This window comes from Leuciscus leuciscus (genome assembly GCF_965113295.1).
Source record: "Leuciscus leuciscus genome assembly, chromosome: 12".
Taxonomy (NCBI): domain Eukaryota; kingdom Metazoa; phylum Chordata; class Actinopteri; order Cypriniformes; family Leuciscidae; genus Leuciscus; species Leuciscus leuciscus.
In genome coordinates, this window is record NC_138736.1 from 21163919 (window position 1) to 21184447 (window position 20529).

The 20529-nt window shown below is 41.1% G+C and overlaps 1 protein-coding gene across 8 annotated transcripts in view; it reads right to left on the reverse strand.

Annotated features, from left to right (window-relative positions):
• Positions 1-312: 312 nt before the first annotated feature.
• Positions 313-20529, reverse strand: part of thrb (thyroid hormone receptor beta) — a 284472-nt gene continuing 264255 nt past the window's right edge. For 6 of the 8 annotated variants that reach the window (XM_082186756.1, XM_082186758.1, XM_082186757.1 and 3 more), the window contains 7 exons: positions 18047-18147; positions 17721-17868; positions 17347-17552; positions 14689-14775; positions 13868-14014; positions 6077-6335; positions 313-4794 (listed from right to left, as the gene is read on the reverse strand). In XM_082186756.1, the coding sequence (XP_082042882.1) occupies positions 4553-4794; positions 6077-6335; positions 13868-14014; positions 14689-14775; positions 17347-17552; positions 17721-17868; positions 18047-18147 (1190 nt within the window). In that variant the 3' untranslated portion in view covers positions 313-4552. The remainder of the gene's footprint in view (positions 4795-6076; positions 6336-13867; positions 14015-14688; positions 14776-17346; positions 17553-17720; positions 17869-18046; positions 18148-20529) is intronic. The other 2 variants (XM_082186762.1, XM_082186763.1) reach the window with 2 other exon arrangements.

Sequence of the window (20529 nt, forward strand, 5' to 3'; positions counted from 1 at the left end):
TCATACCTTGGTGTCACCATCGTTACATTGTGATCAAAAACTGTGGTCAGATGTCTTTTCACAAGGACAGATGACTATAGCTGTGGCCAATTATATTTTGCTGAAATGTTTTTCATCAGGGACGTTCAATGAGTGTCAAGTTAAAACATGCGAGAGTAAAATATGTAAATATCTTAATATGAAATATAACAGTCATTATTCAATTCAATAAATATAGCTAAATATGCATACATTTAATTCATTCAAAGCAAAAAAACAAAACAAACTGCAAACAGAATCTGACGTTTGTCATGTACCACACACAGCACAATAAATATTTCAGGGGTTTCTCAAAACCATCTTTATTCTCCTATTCACCTTAGGCAAATATCATCACTGTCATCATCGTCTTTTGCCAAATCCAGGATTATTTTTCTAGTGAAATGTCTCTTCCAGGATGTCAAAATCATCATGATTCAAACTTGAATTTAATTCAAGGCTCCACTGTCACACTTAGTAGGCCTGTGCAATACATTGATTTTGGTAAAAAAAAATTAATAAAAATAAAAAGACATCGAAGAGAAAGTGAAATACATTTGCTTGTAATGTTGTATTATGGATTCACTTTCAAAGATTACTTATTAATGCAACCAGCATACTGTGGATGTGATCAGGTAAATGTTACCTGAGACACAGAAACAGAAGTACATGTACTGCGATTGTTTCTCGGGGTCTATTTCTTTCAGTTTAGAGTAGTGAGATCTGGTCAGTTTCTTTGACTATGTGCTTTAGGTTTCATTCCGACACCCACTGAGAATCTCTTTTTGTGATTGTTGTGCTGGATTAGTTACAAGTATTTATTAGTTGTCATTAACACGGTTAACCAATGAATTTAGAATGATAAAACGCGAAATTAGGATACATGGCCAGTGAACCAGGATTGTTAAAAAACAGGACTTGGGGTTCCTGTTTGAGAATGGTGAAATATTTTTTGAGAAAAGACAGTCTTTTGTTTTCTTGTATTTAAAACTGGAAAATGTTCATATTGTGCATAAAACATGTAAAAAATATCTGCAGTCTGAAAAAATACAGCCTTTCCTTTACACCATAAATATCTTTATTTTTGTAGTGCTTTGTGTTTTTTTTTTGTGTTTTTTTTTACTTGCACACTCCCAGATTGTCTGTGTATGCGTGTGCTGATCTGTAGCCAGGGTCCAAAATTAATACTTTAGCAAGTACATAAGAGTTTACTTGCCATGTGGTTGGTAACATAATTAGCAACAACATAATACATGGCTTAAATCAAATTGTAAGAAATAAATTCAGAATTTCATGTGTGAGCGATTAAAATAGATATAAACTATTAAAATCTACTAAAGAATCACAAATTGTGTGACTTTTGTGCAACAAAAATAGATTTAGGAAAAGCTGTAAATGAATTATTATTATTTATTTTTTTAAATACGTTTTTAGTTTGGTCATGTTCCTATGGGACGTTCTGTCAAGCTTGTCTGCTCAAGCAAACGCAACCAAGTTGGTGTGGAGCTGAGTGAAGAGTCAGCTGACCCGTCATTGGCAAGTGTGGTGTAAAAGTTCATTTTGGACCCTGGCAGTGGCCTTTACTTCCCTCTACATCTTTATATAACACTCTCTGCGGACACATTGATTGTCTGTGCAATGACTTTGAGTCTGTTTAATATCTATGTTGGCGTGTACGTTTGTATGTGTAATCCAAAACATGTAAAACCACTGGAGCAATTATACTGGAGCACTGATTGAACATGTGGTGCGTTTTAAGGTGCGATTCTGAATTCATGTCCATTTTTCAACAGCAAAAAAACTAAAACAATTCTGGCGATTCCTGATAATCAGTAGAGGTATGTGAGATAAAAAAAAACATTTGCAGCACACAGGGATGTCTCTAGAAAGATTAAAAACACTACAGTAAAACAAGAAAACCAGGACAGAAACAGCTGAAACAACATCACAGACACATCCAAAAGCATCCCTGAACATTGAAGGGTTGACCACTGACCTCAGCGTTGTGTGTATTTACGTGTGTCAATCACCCAGACAATTCAGAGTATAACTGACAGCAGTCCTGGAGGTATAAATCGGCAAACTCATAGCACCAACTAGTTCAAGCAGAAGCATTGCCTTTGTTTATCGTGTGACTGCTATAGAAGAAAAGAAAAATTCAACTGAACAGAGTTCCATCCCAGCGGTTTAATGGATCTAACAATGGCTGGGTACAACCTCGAGTTCCTCTAAGCAGCTCAACACAAGTCCAAACAGAGTATGATTTACAGGGAAGTTTTTGGCACCTTTTAATAGAGGCATTATGAACTAATGTTAGTGGCTGCTGGCAAGAGAGTCTCTCATGGGCTTTAATGTGTGTTTCTGCTTACTTAACAGTCAAAAATCTTTTTCCTCCTTACTAAAGTTTATAGAGATCAACATTTGAGATCATCATAAAAAAAAATAAAAAAAATAATGTACAACGTATAACTGTAATTTACTCTTTCTGTGAACTCTAAAGTATCATGAATGACTGATTGCCCAGTAAGCTTTTAGGTGTACTAAAAAAAAAAAAAAAAAAAAAAAAAAAAAAGGATTTTGTAACCACCATTTAAACCGATACCACTTGCGATTAAGACATTTTTTGTTTTCCTTTGCCACTTTTTTTCCAGAGAACAGTTATAATTCCCAAACCGTGTTTCCACTGCAGGAACTTTCTCCAGGAACTAGGGACTTTTGCGTGTTTCGACCACAGGGACCAGGGTCTAAATGAAGTTCCGGGTAAAAATGTCCCTTTCAGAAAGTCCCTGCTTTCTAGGTAGTACTTTTTCAAAGTTCAGGAACTTTCGGGGTTGAACTTGGGCGCTGAACATGCTGATTGTCTGATTGATTGTTTCAACCACCATTCCAATCAACAATGGAGTTTAACAAATATGACCAATGGACCGACGACGAGGTTCAGGCTTTATTAAGATTATATGTGGAGGACTAAATCCAGCGGGAACTGGAAAGTCATGCACAGTCCTACGTCACCGGACTAATTTGCCTAATCTTCACAGTACTTTAGACCGCGATGGAAACGCAGACAGCAACAGGTCTGGGGGAAAAAAGTTCCTGGGACAAATTGTTCCAGATAATTTTGGTGGAAACGCAGCTCTAGTAAGCTGCTTTGTTGTCTATTGCCTACATATGCTTCTTTCAAAGGAAGCATCACAAATGAAATGAAACCTGATAAGTGATTTGTAAGTATTTGTATGGCACACAAAACATCTGGCTATGTAGGACACTCCAAATCGGTGGTCCTCACATGAACAAAGGGGAAACTAACAGTTGATACAATAGAGTTAGCATGTTGCTAAGCTATGCAATACTTAGATACATAATGCACACACATATTGGGTGAAGAATTATATTGCTAATTAGCTTGATGTGTTTGATTATATACTTTTTGGTATTGAATGAATTTTTCTCTCTGAAAGATTTCTCTCATCAACTTGTCCCCCACTGAGCTTGTCACAGTGCATTCTGGGATTTCCTTTAATCAGAAACACTACATGCATTGCTGCCTTAGAATTTGATCAAAAAATGACATCTTAGAAGGCAGTACCATTGTCTCCTGACCACATTACAATTTTATTGCTCTGAGGGTGCTCTTTGGAATTCTCAGTGGTTTCTACAACTTTCTCGTAAAACATTTTTTAGACACAAATTATTGATAATGTAAGAGTACAGAGCTATAAAATGAATGTGGATAGCAGCAGATCATTAGGTCTTGATAGAATTTGATGAGAGTTCGTATTGAAATTGACTGACTTTGAATGAAATTGTTATTGAGGCAGCAAATATGTTACTGTGGTCTTCCTCTCAAGAGCAGCAGGAAAATGTAAGTTACCAAATGTCTTTATTCGCTCACCATTTAGTGATCTTTTTTAGGACAAACAATTGAAATATTAAAGAGACCTCAGTCGTGATTTTGCTTTTGTACAGTCTCAATGTAGGGAAATGTTGCATGGTAGGCAGCTCATTGAGTTTTGGAACAGAACTATTTCCAACCTATGTTTTAATGAGAGCATGGAAAGACCTTTCAACCAACAGATAAGGGAAGTGAAAGGAAAAAAAGGTATTGCTATGCCCCTTTGCAGTGTAGCGCTATTTGTCTTTTTTTTCTTGACGTGACATGAAACCCATGTCATCAAACCCATGACATGAAACCCACTTAAATGGCATCAAAGACTATGATCAGAAATAAAAACAATTTATCATTTAAAAAAAAAAAAAAAAAATTGAGTAACAGAATTATTATTTTTTTTAAACAAAGAGTGAAAGAAAACAAACTGTAACGCTATTCACATGTACCCGCTTTGTAAAAGGAATGGTTCCATTCAAATTAGGCCAGAGAGCTACTCCTAAAACTATGGAATGAAATGACGCTCAGTAGTGACCAGGAAAAGGATCAGTGTTCATGTGACCAGGAACAGGGACACAAAGTTAGAGGGGAGGTCGGATTTGAGGAGGTTGGTGTTGGTGGGAGCAGCTTGGCCTGATTGGTTGGCCATCAGTCTTCGAACACTTCCAGGAAGAGGGGCGGAAAGAGCTCTGTGGGACATTCCACCTTCATGTGCAGGAAACGGCTGGCATGGCAGGCACCAATCATGCGCAGGTCTGTCACCTTCATCAGCAGCTTGGGCCAGAAGTGAGCCACCTTGTGCTTACGGTAGTTGATGTAATGTTCAAAGGCCAAGAGGAACTCCTCCTGACAACGCTCTATCCGTTCTACGCTTGTTAAACCTGGACGATCTGCCGATGAAACAGAGGAGAAGAGATGATGGGCGGTTCCAGTTTAATTTGAAAACAAATTCACTTTAAATAAAAAAGCAGGCCTTAAAGGTTAAACGTGATTTTATAAAACGTATCTCTATTCTAGTTTGAGTCATTTAACATCCTGAAGAAAAGTGGGTGTAAACACCAGCCTGTTGAAGGTCTGTTCATAGCGTATTCGAAAAACAAAACAACAACAACAAAAAACACTTAAGACATCTCTCAAAATAACTTTATGTTGCACAGAAGAAAGTCATACAGGTTTAGTGTGACATGAGGGTAAGTAAATGATGACAATGCCACAAACATGCCGACACAATTTAAATAAGAACTGTGCAGCGCTACATTTACAAGGTATAACAGGTACATAGGTGCCATCAGTGTAATAGAAATTACACACTTTAAACAAAAAAGAAAATTCCATGCCGAATTAGAAGGGACTATTGCAGTCTAGCTGTTATCGTTTTTCTGCATGACTAATAACATCTGATGGGTTACAGTGCTGGAAACATTTTAAGTGTTAAAGCAGAAAAATTATAAAGAAAAAAAGAAAATCATCTCCTTTGTTCTCTCACTAAAACCAAATCAGAAAAACCTTTAGGACACTAGTTAATTATCAAAAAATTGCTTTAAGCTACTGACTGGTTAGGCCAGCTGCAACACTGGACAATCTGTTTAAATCTGCAGGAATCGATAACAAATCCATATAGGAGTGGACGTGGGCATTGAAGACGTTACCTATTAAATGTGACATTCTCAGTTGAAGTATAATCCCATTTTAATAGCGTTATTAAGTAGTTTCTCCTCAGTGGCCTATGTAATCCTGGGTAATCGGCACTCAGGAAGACCCGATGCAGCTGGCCTTATAGCTTTTAAATGTACTCCTGGTGGAAGTCACGAGTCATATTCACAACTACTGTAACATTAATCAATCATGAAGGAAAACAAAGATTCTTCTTTATGAGGTTCACAAGAACTAGTAGTTTATAAGCTTTTTTTCATTGTTAAAAATTATAATTTGAGTCATAGTACATCCTTCTTTATTACAGCACTGACATGTATGCCCCCCCCCTCCCCCTCCTCCCCCTTCCTGACTGCGTTTGCATGCACAAGGATATTCTGAGATTCTGAGATTTTGTGCAATATTTGCAATATTTTAGTTTTTTTTTTTTTGTGTGTGTACACATTTGACCACAATGTGATGGATAAGAACAAGAATGAATTCATTTGATTAAATTTGAGAAATGAAGATGGCACTAACCGGAGGAAAGCAAAATCACGGCTTGGAGCAACGCCACCTCAGAATCATCGAGGTTGAAGGAGGACAGCGAGACACCCAGATCAAAAATGGCATCTGAGACCACACCCAGACCCCCGTTCTTGAGCTGGCCCCGTGTGACAGCCATCTCCCCATTCAGTGTTAGAGTCTCGCTCTCGGGATCATAGCGCACCGCCGCTCGCAGAGACATGATCTCCATACAGCAACCCTTCAGCAAAATGATCTGGTCCTCACATGGCAGCTGAACAATTACACAATAATCACAGTCATAATATGTATTATTGTGTATCCAAACACGGGTCACTGTCAAGCTTTAAAATTGATTAATTTGATCTCATCATTAAATTATTTACCTAATTTTGATGCATTTTCTGCTTTGATTTGTGTACAGAAGGCCTATAAAAATTTACATTGACCAACCATTTGGTTGGATATAAGCTAGGTTTTGATACTGCAATTTCATGCGTTTAATCCAAAACGTTCTCACTCCCAACTCATCACATATGGACACTTGGCCAGGAGGCCTTGGCATCACTTTTTTTAATGAACAGGGAGGGTACCCCTTTAGCATTTTTCAACATGCAGGGTACTCTATTGCTTTCAATAAAAAATATTTGGCAACATACACAGATACTATTGGCATGGGAATTTTATCGTCATGATAAAATTATGTATTTGTGTATAATATTGCCATATGCCTTATGACATATATGTAATTTATATAGAAATTTTGTTTACATTACACTATTTATACATTTTTTAACACGTAACCCAATCCTTAAACCTATCCATTTGTATATTATATAATATAAAACACAGGCTATAACAGACAGATACAACTACAGTCACAATTTATTTGTGACTGTATAAAAGTACAAATATTCCAAGTGTTCCAAGGTCAAACAATTTGTTTGAGTGAGGAACGGTCAGACCCAAAAGCGATCACTGTCTCGTGTCTCCATCCACCGTAAAGCTTAAATCCCCTGAACACATTTAAAAACTGACGCCAGAATAAGCGTTACGTAGGTTTTGATTGTGAAATGGCATTGGCTCTCGCATGCCTTGTGACCGACTGCATCATGCTAACACAGGGCTCTCAAGTTTTGAAGACAGACAAGAGTGACATCTCCCCAGGGGGTCAAAGGGGGGGCAGGTTGGACGGGTCGCGGGAATGGGGGTGTTTCATTAATAATATTATTATTAGTGTTTTTGTTGTCGTTATTAATAATTGCTCATATACCAAATACAAAGTATTTATTCAATTTCAGCATGTGCGGTGTGTGTGTGTGTGTGTGTGTGTGTGTGTGTGTGTGTGTGTGTGTGTGTGTGTGTGTGTGTGTGAGTGACAGAGAGAGAGAGAGAGAGAGAGAGAGAGAGAGAGAGAGATTATGACTGGTGTTGTTTATTGTAAGTGTTTGTTGCCTTTTTGGACTTGTTGCCTTCCACCTGCACTGTCTCCTCCTCTAATGGGCCTACCCTTTTCGCCACCTTCTCTGGGCCAGCATCCTCTAACCTGGCCTTCATAGGGGGCTTTCCTCTCAGGGCGAATGAGTTGATGCTTAATTGCTTTTTACCTGACATCTTTGAAAGAGAAAGACAGATGCAATGATTAATGCATCCATGGCCAGGATATAATTATAAAAGACATGATTTTAAAAGTGACCTATAACATCGACTATGCAATACACTTTAATTTATTTAGTGCTAATAAAATGATTAGGCCTATTTGGAGAGAGAGATGTTTATAATGTGACAATATGTCAGTCATCGTATGATAACGAAAATATGACTAGGCCTAGACTACTTGTTCTGAGCAGGTGTTGTCAGTGAACAGGCTGTAAAACGTACTCGGTTACTAACGTAACCTCGGTTCTCTCTAGAAGAGGGAACGAGTACTTGCGTAAGTTATCTTACGCTAGGGGAAAACCTCTTTTCCTCGAGATATTGAAGCATAAAATTATCCTTAATTTTGCAATAATGTAAAACGCATTGCAGCAGCATGCAGACATGGGCGAGACAGCTCGCGCGCCCATAGGCTGCTCTGCGGCAACTGCACCAGCCTATCGATAGAGGCCCCTCATGACGTCAGGACCAATGAGGGTGCTTCGCGCCCAATACGTCATGTCCCGCCGAAAGCGGGTGGGGCTAGGGCTATAAATACAGCCCAGAGAGGCTGGTTTGGTCAGTTTTTTCATCGCTGAAGCGAATCAGAACGTGACGCATGCACGGCAAGATACGCAAGTACTCTTCTAGAGAGAACCGAGGTTACGTTAGTAACCGAGAACGTTCTCTTACGAGAGGTTCTCTCGTACTTGCGTAAGTTATCTTACGCTAGGGGAACACAGTGTAAAACGCCGTGCGTGCTTGAGACATAACACTAAAGTCCCAAGGGCAGGTGCCCGGGGCTCATACAGTGCCTAATCACAAGGGACTCACAGAGAATCCGGGAAGAGGGGCTAGAATAGCATCATTCCTGTAATATAGAGCTCTGATAAGAGCATATTATATCAAGTGTTCCACACAGCGAGGGCGAACACGGCCTGAACTGATAGATATGGGGGACTTACGCACTGCCCACAGAAGTATATATACGATCAGTGATCGACGCTCTAGCGGTTTCAGCATCCTGAGCCGATAGGATTCGGGCGGGCAATACTGAAAATTTAAACCGAGAGCAACCTAGCTTGTAAAGCGGGAACCTCGAGGTTATAAAACCTTATAAATGTAGACGGGGAGGCCCAGCCTGCCGCCATACAGATATCTTGCAAGGCAATCCCACTGGACCAAGCCCACGACGAGGCCATGCCTCTTGTGGAGTGCGCTTTGACACCTATCGGGCATTGCAGGCCCTTGGATGTGTAAGCTAGCGCTATAGCATCAACTATCCATCTGGATAGACTCTGTTTTGACGCAGCTAGTCCCTTAGAATGTCCGCTGAACAAAACAAAGAGCTGCTCCGTCTGTCTGAAAACAGATGAGCGAGACACATAGGCTCTTAACCCCCTGACCGGGCAAAGGAAGCCTGCGTCCCCTTCCTCCTCAGATACCGGCAGGGCCGACAGGGAGATAACCTGTGCCCTAAACGGTGTGTTGAGGGATTTAGGAACATATCCGTGCTTTGGTTTGAGTATGACTCTCGAGTCATTCGGCCCAAACTCCATACACTTCGCGCCCACTGAGAGCGCTTGCAAATCCCCTATGCGCTTCACTGAAGCGAGAGCCAGAAGAAACACTGTTTTGAAAGACAAGAGTTTCAGGTCTATTGACTGTATTGGCTCGAATGGGGCACCTTTCATGGCTTCCAGAACCGTGGAAAGGTCCCAAACGGGAACTGAGGTTGGTCTGGGAGGGTTCAGCCTCTTAGCTCCTCTAAGGAAGCGAATGACCAGATCGTTCCTTCCTAATGACTGGCCAAGCGGTGGTTCAGCGAACGCTGCTATGGCCGCCACATAAACTTTGAGCGTGGATGGGGTTCTGCCCTTATCCAGAAGCTCTTGTAAAAAGGAAAGAACCTCCGGCACCCCACAGTGTGAGGGTGAAGTGCCACGCGCTGTACACCAGCTAGTGAACACAGACCATTTTGAGGAATAGAGCCGCCTCGTAGATGGAGCTCTAGCCTGCGTGATCATGTTTAACACTCCCGCTGGGAGGTTAACGGGTACCCGTTGATGGCCCACACATGTAGGGACCAAAGCTCCGGGCGAGGATGCCAGATTGAGCCGTTCGCCTGCGAGAGGAGATCCCTCCTCACCGGTATCGGCCACGGGGCGGTACTCGTCAGCTGCATCAGGACTGGAAACCAGACTTGGTTTGTCCAAAATGGGGCGACGAGTAGCACTGGGCATCCGCTCTCCCTGATTCGCTCTAACACCTGGGGTAGGAGCGTGACAGGGGGAAACGCATAGAGCGGGCAGCGGGGCCAGACGTGAGCCAGCGCATCCCTGCTCTTGGAGAAGAATTCCTGACCATGAGCGTTCTCTTGAGACGCAAATAGGTCTATTTCCGCTCTGCCAAATGTCCTCCATTGCATTTTGACTGTCTGTGGATGTAAAGACCATTCTCCTGTCGGCAGATTGTTTCTGGACAGTCTGTCTGGTCCCACATTCAGATGGCCGGGCACATGCGCTGCCCTGAGCGAGCGCAGATTGTGCTGAGCCCAGACCAGGAGGCGTTCCGTCAGCCTGTGAAGGATTCTGGATCTGATACCTCCTTGGTGATTTATATAAGCCACCACTGACATGTTGTCCGAACGGACCAAGACGTGGTGTCTTTTTATCTGGGGACAAAAGCGCCTCAGCGCGTTGTCGACTGCCATCATTTCCAGGCAGTTTATATGCAGAAGCTTCTCCCGTTCCGACCACTGGCCGAATAACGGTCTGCCCTCAAGCAGCGCTCCCCATTCCGAGGTTGAGGCGTCCGTAGACACCACCTTCACACTCGAGGAAGTCCCCAGGCTTACACCTGACCGGTACCAGTCGGTCACTGTCCAAGGTTTCAGAGCTGCGACGCATTTCTGATCGACCTTGAGGCGCGCGAGACCGGAGGTCCAAGCTCTGCGCAGCGCGCGCTTTCAACCAATACTGCAGCGGGCGCATGCGAAGCAGACCCAGCTGAAGCACTGAGGATGCTGAAGCCATGAGACCCAGCATCCTTTGAAACATTTTGAGCGGGACTAAAGCGCCGTGGCGAAAAATCTCTGTCATGCGCTGAATACTTAGTCTGCGCTGTGGCGACAGCTGTGCTGTCATAGACAGCGAGTCCAGAACTGTGCCCAGAAAAGATATTTTCTGACTGGGAGACAGTGAACTCTTTGCCCAATTGACTGTGAGACCTAAATTCTCGAGGTGATCGAGTAATATGGTCCTGTGTTCTATGAGCTCCGACTGTGATCGAGCTAGAACCAGCCAATCGTCCAAATAATTCAGCACTCGTATGCCTCGGAGCCTGAGGGGTGCGAGCGCTGCATCCATGCACATCGTGAATACGCGAGGTGCCAGGGATAGGCCAAATGGCAGGACTGTGTACTGATATGCCTGGCCCTCGAAGGCGAATCTCAAAAATCGCCTGTGACGTGACGAAAATAAGCGTCTTTCAGATCTATCGACATGAACCAGTCCCCTTGGCAAATTTGCGAGAGGATTTTCTTGGTCGTGAGCATTCTGAACCGTCGTTTCAGAAGTGCTTTGTTTAGTCGTCTTAGATCTAAAATGGGTCTGAGACCTCCGTCTTTTTTGGGTACCAGAAAATATCTGCTGTACATGCCCCCTTCGCTCTGAGCTTGTGATAGGGGTTCTATAGCCCCTTTGCTCAGTAACTTCGCTATTTCGGGCCGAAGTAGGTGTGCTACTTCCTTTTTCACCGTAGTATCGATTCGCGCCGCTTTGCGTTGCGGGCGTCGACCGAACTGTAGCGAATAGCCTCTTTCTATAATGTCTAGCACCCACTTCGAAACCCCGGGTAGCCTTGCCCATGCGTTTGCACGAATGGCTAGGGGTTGAATGCGAAGCGCACTCTGGTCGCTCAGCGACAGAGGGGCTTCAGTGTGCTGCAACATGAGCGTCGCGCTTATGACATTTCAGGCAGGGGGCGCGCTGATAACAGCGGGCAGATTGCCCGCGCTCGACTCCTCTGCGGTGGTCAACCGAGAGGGGGAGGGCTGGGCGAGTCCCGTAAGACCTGTCATGTCTATGCGTGAATGTGGGCGTGGGATAGCGGGCACATTTACAACACTGAGAGCATTGTCTGCCTGAGCAGAGCGAATGCATGTTGGTTTCGTTTTACAGAAACCTTGAGACATACAGAACGTAGTGTTTGTGGACACTGGGCAGTGGGCACATTTACCACATTTAATGCGCAATCGATCTGGGTCGATTTCATGTGCGCGAGCCCTGTGCGACGGGCTGTGTTTCTGTGTAGGAATGAGCACTGGGCAGTGGGCATTTTGTCTACACTCATAACACCATCGGCCGTGGCCGGAACACCAGAAAATACACTCTATGGGATTTATCTGGGTAGCCGTAAAGCGGCGTTTGTGTGCAGGCAAGCGGGCTGTGTCGCCGACTTGTTTACTGCAGAATACACTGGAACAGTCGCAGTTACTGGAACTGAACGAGCGAGAAGTTGCCATAGAAACAGAGAGCATCAACATGCTGGCGTTTGTTTGCAGGTGTGCGTGTATTACAATAGGCTCGTGCACTGCAATATTGACATTTCCAGAGAAATGTGTGAGAATGGAGGTAGTGACGCACGGAAACCATAGAAACGGTGCTTGGGTGCAGGCGAGCGGGTTGTACAACGCGCTCGTTGGCTGCAAAAATACACATCTGCAGTTGCCTTTTCAGGGAACTGACAGAGCGAGAATTGACGGCAAAAATTTTTGTATATGTACGCCGGAAAGCGTCAGCAGGAACGGCGACTGAAGGCGGCGAGTTGTCGACCGGCAGCTTCAGATGCAGATAAATCCCGCTGGGTGCTTGAGTCAGACGGCGCGGCTTCCTCTCAGGATCCAGCTGAAGAGATAAAAAACTGACCAAACCAGCCTCTCTGGGCTGTATTTATAGCCCTAGCCCCACCCGCTTTCGGCGGGACATGACGTATTGGGCGCGAAGCACCCTCATTGGTCCTGACGTCATGAGGGGCCTCTATCGATAGGCTGGTGCAGTTGCCGCAGAGCAGCCTATGGGCGCGCGAGCTGTCTCGCCCATGTCTGCATGCTGCTGCAATGCGTTTTACATTATTGCAAAATTAAGGATAATTTTTGGCTTCAATATCTCGAGGAAAAGAGGTTTTCCCCTAGCGTAAGATAACTTACGCAAGTACGAGAGAACCTCTCGTAAGAGAACTGTTGGCTAAGTTACAAACACTCATGAAAAACTGATTCTAATTATCTGGGAAACAAGTTGTGAATTTGTTGTAACATTAAAACAGGAGATCATGACTTACTCTGTGTCAAAGTGATGCTCGGAGCTTGGAGGGATTTCCTCTATGGGTAAACGAAACTTTCGTGCAGAATCACGTGAACAATTCCAGGATATGCTTTTTTTTTCATTGGCTGTTGCATTAAATCTTACCCAGATACAATAGTGCTATTTTCTGATTGGCTATTGTTTAGCCCCTTTCTTTTTTTTGATTGGCTTATAAGTGGCAGGCTCGACTAAGAACTCCAGGGGAGACGCGCTTGATTCCTGCCGGTTCCACAGTGAGAGCGGCGCAGCCAGAGAAATTGTGGGCGCTGTGGCATATTAAATATATTATAAATAGTTTTTCTGCGTGAGAAATACAATGTGTGGCGGGAGTGCGTGACAAAAGATCGAAATGAGTGACTGTCACGCAATGCGTGACACTTGAGAGCCCTGCTAACATTTGGGTGTATATTTTGAATGACATATGACTGTGTGAGTTCATAGAGTGGGAACATTTTAAAAAATTAAAACCTTCAGGTTCCACTCTGTTCTTCACATAAATATTTTGTATGGCCTCAGAGGACTTGAAATACAACAAGTTGTCTGTTATAATTTTATACTGTTTTCTGCTATAAATACCTATGACTGCACTTTTATTTGCCTGTTACGTGTTTTATATTTTTTAGAAGTGGTTAGGTTTAAGGTAGGGGAGGGATTAGGTGCTCCAAAATATCTAGGAAATTATAAATTACGCTAAAGAGGTACCCTGTGTGTTAAAAAGTGACGTGAAGGGGTCCTGGCCAAGCATCCATATGTTACAGGTTAGGAGTGAGAATGTGTTGTTTGATGTAATGTACAACAGGTTTCTTACCTCGCAGAACATGGGCAGCTTTTTGGCAAAATCTACGACACGAGTAATTGCGGGGGTGATAATTTTTGTAAACTGACTGAAGGCTTCAATGTCCACTTTGCTCCCTTCTGGTGCGTTGACGATGGGTGCCGAACCGATGTCCTCCGGCTGAAACGAGAGGAAGGGGAGAGGTAGTGTGCTCAGTAACACGAGTACTTATAGGAAATGGACATTCACAGAGACAAAGGTATGACACAGCAAATCCTCATTCCCCTCTAAAGCACAAAGAAGGCCAGAGTTACAGCAAGACATGTCAACGAAACAAGAGTGGAGCCCAGTTATTAAGAGGGAAAAGAGGAAAGATGAGAAACTTAAACTATCAGAGCAGAGAAGGGTCTTTGATAGCTCTTTCTGCTGGGGAGCTCATTGACTAGGGTTATCCACTGATATTTTTTTTTTTTTTTTTTTTTACAATTTGTGACCTTCTGACCAGAAAATTGTGATGTGAAAGACAGAGCAAAAAAAAAAAAAAAAAAAAAAAGCCAGACTGAGGGTAAAAGAAGATTGGGAGCTGAGTATAGCGCCAAACCAGCCTGATGTTCACTTTTGATATTAGGCAATTATTCAGCTTTCCTCTTCTGTGTACACCTTCATTCTGACACAGTGAGCAGAGAGCTATATAAACACTCCAAACAAATGCCTCAAGTATTCAGCATGTCAATTTATCCGCAAAAAAACAAACAAACAAAAAAACGTGACAGAAATGGAAGCAGCTGAGAATTTGAGAGAGCGTTCTTTTGGACAAAAACATAAATAAATGTGTTTGCTCTGCTGGTTCTTACCTTTGCTTCCTTCACCCCCACTGCACTCTGGTCAGAAGTACAGAATAAATTACATGTTATTTCATTAAGTAGCATTGCTTCCTCGACCTGTTGGGCAATCAACAGGGATCGTGAAGTTTCAATGAAGAACCCGAGTCAAGTCAACTAAAAAGAACAAGTTTAAACTGGACAGGTGAGAGTGCAGACAGAAAATGACAGTGAGATAGTGAGTTTGCGTGGGGTTTCCATGGATTTCGAGGCTTTAAAATCATCATTGTATATTATTATATAATACAATCGTCATATAAAATTGCATACAGAATAACTGCATACAGAAATTTAGGATTCAAAGTACAAAAACATTTACCTGCAAATTGGCCATAGTAAAACTTGAATAAAGTTTTAATACAAATTTTGCTGTTAATTTTATGTTCTACCTCACAATATATGAAAACTAGGACTGGGCGATTTATCTTAAATTTTTTTGTTTATATTTTTTAGCCCTTTGACGTTTTATGATATGTTCAAACAGACAATGGGCTTAAATCATAATTCATGAGCAGAATAAATTTTTTGTAAAAGTCGTCTGAAAAACCATTGCAACAATTTGCGTAAGAATGTTTTATTAACAATTTACATAGAAATTCACTCTGCTTGTGTTTTATGAATGAGGTCCATTTTTGCTATAAATTCAAAATGTTTAGCGCAAGAACTAAAATTAAAAATGTATTTATATGTATCAATATACTACATAATAAGCAGTAATATTTACTTAGATATATTTTTGTTACTTCAAAGTATTTTTTACCTCAAATAAATTTTTTGGAGTAATGTTAACAAATCTCTGAATCAGAGTTATGAAACAAACAGAAATTAATTGACCTTGCCAACACTAATATATTTTTTCATACTAAGTTCACAGATGGGAAGTAACGAAGTATAAATACTTCATTACTGTACTCAAGTAGATTTTTCAGATATTTTTACTTTACTTTACTTTACTATTTATTTTTGTGCCGACTTTTTACTTTTACTCTTTACATTTTAACATGAATATCGGTACTTTCTACTCCTTACATTTTACAAAATTGGCTCGTTACTTTAGTTTCAAATAATTTCAGTGGAGTTACCGTTATTATTTTTCAAGTCATCAACCCTTCGCAGGGAGTTTGATTGACAGACGATCTGACCAATCATAATCCGCCATTTTGTCCGACAAAGTGTACCGACATCTTTTCGCGTAAAAACAACATTCCTTCTTATGTTCATTCATGTTTATTTGATGCTATAAATTAACTAGAATGTAACTAGTATTAACTAGTTAACTAGTCGGACATAGCAACAGTAACTAAAGGGAACGGAAGGGAATGGTTTGGGACTGTTCTGCAACCCGGTCTTTGCGAACGGTCAAATGGGAATATACGTTGCACTTGACCCATCACTACAAGACGACTCGACAGATTTGGCGGCATTCATTCGCGGAAAATACATGTAGATTCCTTTAAATGTTAAGGGGAAGATTAAAAAAGAGAAACTGGGTCTGTGAATTCTCACAGAATCACAATTGAATTCATATCTTGCTACTCAGTCAGAATCTCATTAACCTGGAGTCCCAGTCTGTCACAATAATCATTTAGGCTATATATGTGATGTTTTAGGCCTATTGGCAGACATCCATTTAAAATGTAGGCAATGGCATATAAAGAACCTTTTTTTCCATATCCACTTAAGTTTCTCAGCTTGCACTCTAGTAACATTTGTGTAGTCCAAGTAGCTTTGCATAAAAAAAATGGTTATCATTCGCAAGGCTACTTTTACTTTTATACTTTAAGTAAATTTCCAAGCCTGTACTTTGTTACTTTTACTTGAGTAAAGAAGTTAAATCAGTACTTCTACTTTTACCAGAATATTTTTTAACACAAGTATCTGTAGCCTACTTCTACTTGAGTACGGGAAGTGAGTACTTTTGCCATCTCTGCTGAAGTTTAAGTGACATTTGTAATTTCCGCAACTCTAGTGACAGAAAATACACATGCACGTCACCTTTAAATTTGAAATCTTAATGCTGTAACTTACAGATTTAAGAAACTAGTGGAATGACGTACTTTGAGGTAAACGTAATTGCCAAATAGAAAGCGTCAAACATTTTAAGAAAGCAAGTAAACTTCCCATGGAAACCCACAGCAGTGTTAAAAGAGTCCTCAAACAGAGCTTCAATCGGTAGAGGACAGTTAGGTTCAAGAGAAAAGAACAATTATGAAACCATTAGAAACTTGGTTAGAAAAAGACAGAGAAGAATATCAGAAAAGAAACAAACATGAGAAAACAGTTTTGGGTTTAGGAAACAGAGCTTGAGAAAGAAGGACAAAGGTGTTCCATTAAAGTTAGTGCTGCTGCCTTTGTGGTAGAGATTCTCCAGCGTCCATCTAACACTCCCCACTCTACAAGGAGATACAAAAACATGGACATATTAACAATGGGAACAGCGGGGAGGAAGGGCTTGGGAATTGTGTGGGAAGGATTGGGAAGGGGAATCTAAGGTTGTGGTAGGGTAAAAAAAAAAAAAGAAAATAAAGAAAAATATAATCGCACCCAAAACAAACAAACAAAAAACTTCCTAAAACACAAGATACATCACTGTACATCACTGATGCAGTCATCAGGGAAGAGACCTCTCACCAGGAATTTACGCTTCTGTTTCCAGTGGTTGCCTTGAGCGTTTGTGGCCATATGCGCCTCTGTGACAACCCGGATCAGCTCCCACTCCTCCTGCGTGGGCTCTGGCCGGTCCCACACCGTCTTCTGCATCTCCTCACGCCGCCGCCGTTCACGGTTCTCCTCGATCAATTTCCGCTTGGCTAGACGCTTACTGTCATCCAACACCACTGGAGGAACAACAAAATGTTTGCAATGCACAATGTCTGTCTTTTTAACAATCAAACACAAAGCAACTTTTTGTCAATGTTGAGACAGCAAAAGTGCTTGTACTTACAGAATCATCAATTAACAGGGGCATAAGGCTATTCAAGTGTTTTTGACTTTAGAACACTCACAGTCTGTTGCCATGCCAACAGCAATGCATTTCTTGAAGCGACATTCTTGGCACTGGTTGCGGGTGACTTTGTCAATGACGCACTTTCCCTCGTACTTGCAAGCGTATGTTGGGTTTAAGTTCTTCTGAATTGTGCGTCGAAAAAACCCCTTAAAAACAGGAATTCATTTTTAATTGCAGAGCATGACCCTTCTTATGAATATCATAATGAAGTAGTGTAAACAGAGTGTGATGTGTATTGTACATTAATAAAATTTGTCATTAATGCACTGTGTGCTTTTCTAAGAGAACGGAACGGCTGAACTCAAATACATTTGAAACACTCACTTTGCAGCCCTCACAGGTAATGCAACGGTAATGGTAGCCAGTTGCTTTGTCCCCACACACAACACACAGCTCATCCTTGTCCAGGTAACTTGGTATGTACCCTATAAACAGTTACAAGTACAGTAATGTACACATTTTATTGAAATAAGCAAATGTAACATGGAAATATCAGCATAAAAATAGATAAAACTGCTTGTGAAGTTATAAAACAGCACTAAAACTCAAGATACAGAACAAAACAATTTAACAAAATGTAAAAAAAAAAAAAAACCTTTTTCACCTTTTAAGAGGTGGTGCATTCTGTCTTGCCATTTAACCACATTCATTAAGTTATCTTATCTTAAAAAATATATTTTAATCAAATAATTAAATTATAAAAAAAAATTAATTGACATATGTTAAGTTTTGTGGAAAAACTCAAGAAAGAAAAATTATAAGAGAAAATGTGAGCCATGTGAGAAAGAATAGAAGGAAAAAGTATTAAAGGAAAAACTTATTTTATCAGAATGTTCTTATATTTAGACAAAAACCCAACAACAACACAAATAAGTTTTAAGACACACATACGTTCAGGCAGCTTGCTGCAGCTCAGGAATAAATATGTGATCAATAAGTCTTTTGATGAGGTCAGTGGCAGGACAGGAGCTCAAACCTTCTGTTCCTCTGTCTGTGTCCTTACAAATCAATACAACATACCCCAAACCTCCATCCAACCCTGAAGATCAATACACGACACAATGCCAAACTAGCTCCCTGAACATGTCTTTGAAAGAGGCACTTAAGTTCAGTTTACTACTATAACATCACAATGACAGCTTTTCCAATACTTGCTCAGATTGATTAAGTTTTGTAACTGGCACAAATGGAGGATATAATAGAAAACATATTGATATAAAATACAAAAATGGCACTAAAACATTTCGAATCAGTCCTCAAAAGTAAAAAAAAAAAAAAAACACAAAAAAACCACCACCACCAACAACACTATTTTAGTCATAAATCTAAATATTCTTAATCAGATCTCAACTGAGCACATCTGAGTTTAAACACATAACTTTTTGGACTGAGATATTAGACTACTACACGTGTACACTGTTTACATGTTTGCAAACAGTCAACCACCTAAAAAAAAGAAAAAAAAGAAAAGACAAAACTTTGGTACCAAACAGCACACGTCTATGCTTCTTCTAGAGCTTGCGATACCTTTCCTGTGCGGCCCCTGCATCCACTGCATCTGAGAGAAGTCTGGCCTGCCGTCAGAGTAGTAGTCTGGTTGGTGGTAGTGACTGAGAGGCACCTCCATGGAGCATAACTCACTCTTGAACACAGGGTTGCCATTGAACGGGCACCCGTATGGTTGGCTGGGCGGCCAGGCCTGCTCCATGCTGGGAGGATGGTGGTGTAAAGGCTGTGGCTCACAGTGAGTGAAACCAGGCCCTTCTCCACCATACATGCAGTACTCACCTCCGGGCGGCACTGCATATCCCCCATTCACGCCGTGGGCTATGTCATACATGTCTGACATGCAGAAATTCATTATGAAAATCTTCAAAGGCACAACCACACACACAAAAAAAAAACTATTTAAAAAGCTTAAGTCAATGCAACAAAAAGGGTACAGTTAATGCACTTTAAAAAAAAAATCGATTGGTGGTCGCACTGACGTGCGTACAAATATCAGGGCTCACATGAAGTCATGAAGCATACTACGTGAAAAGTGTCTGTAGGACATCGGCTCTTATATATGGAGAATCCACCCGCCCCACTTGCCCCTCACCCTGCCAAATTGGGTGAAAGATTTTGAGCACGCTCTCTTAATCTGACACCGGACAAATCCAAGAGGTTGAACAGCCGGGGCGACACATCCTCAGACAGGAAGACTGTCATACATGTGTATGACGAACCGTTAAACAGATCAGATCATGTTAAATTTGCCATCAGACCAAGCATTACTAAAATGGTAAGATTACAATCACAATCCCAAAAGTCAAAGTTTATTGATTTCAAATATGAGGCGGTTTAGGCACTGATCTTAAGCTGTGATCAGTCATATTGATTGTTATTTGTCCTAATCCTAAATGAAGCTGTGCAATGACTCGTGACACATTTGAGGGCTTCAGCCATGGACGCCAATTACTTATGCATAACTTAATAGAAATAACCACATAATGAATAAAATGTGGACCTGTTTTGCCATCAGTCTGTCTGATAGTGTCCTACAGAATTTTTTTTACAAATTGCTTCAGTTGAGGTCTATTTTGATTACAGAATTGACTGTTCAAGAAATATTGCATCAGGTATTTGCATTTGATAATTACGTCTCCTAAATGTCAAATATAATTTAAATTTACATTTTAATAAAAAAAAAAAACCCATATATTATACTTATAAAAGTTTTAGTTAGTTAGTTAGTTAGTACTAAACTTAAAAATAAAATGTTAAGTTATATACAAGTTAAAATCTATGGACATCATCTGTGGCTT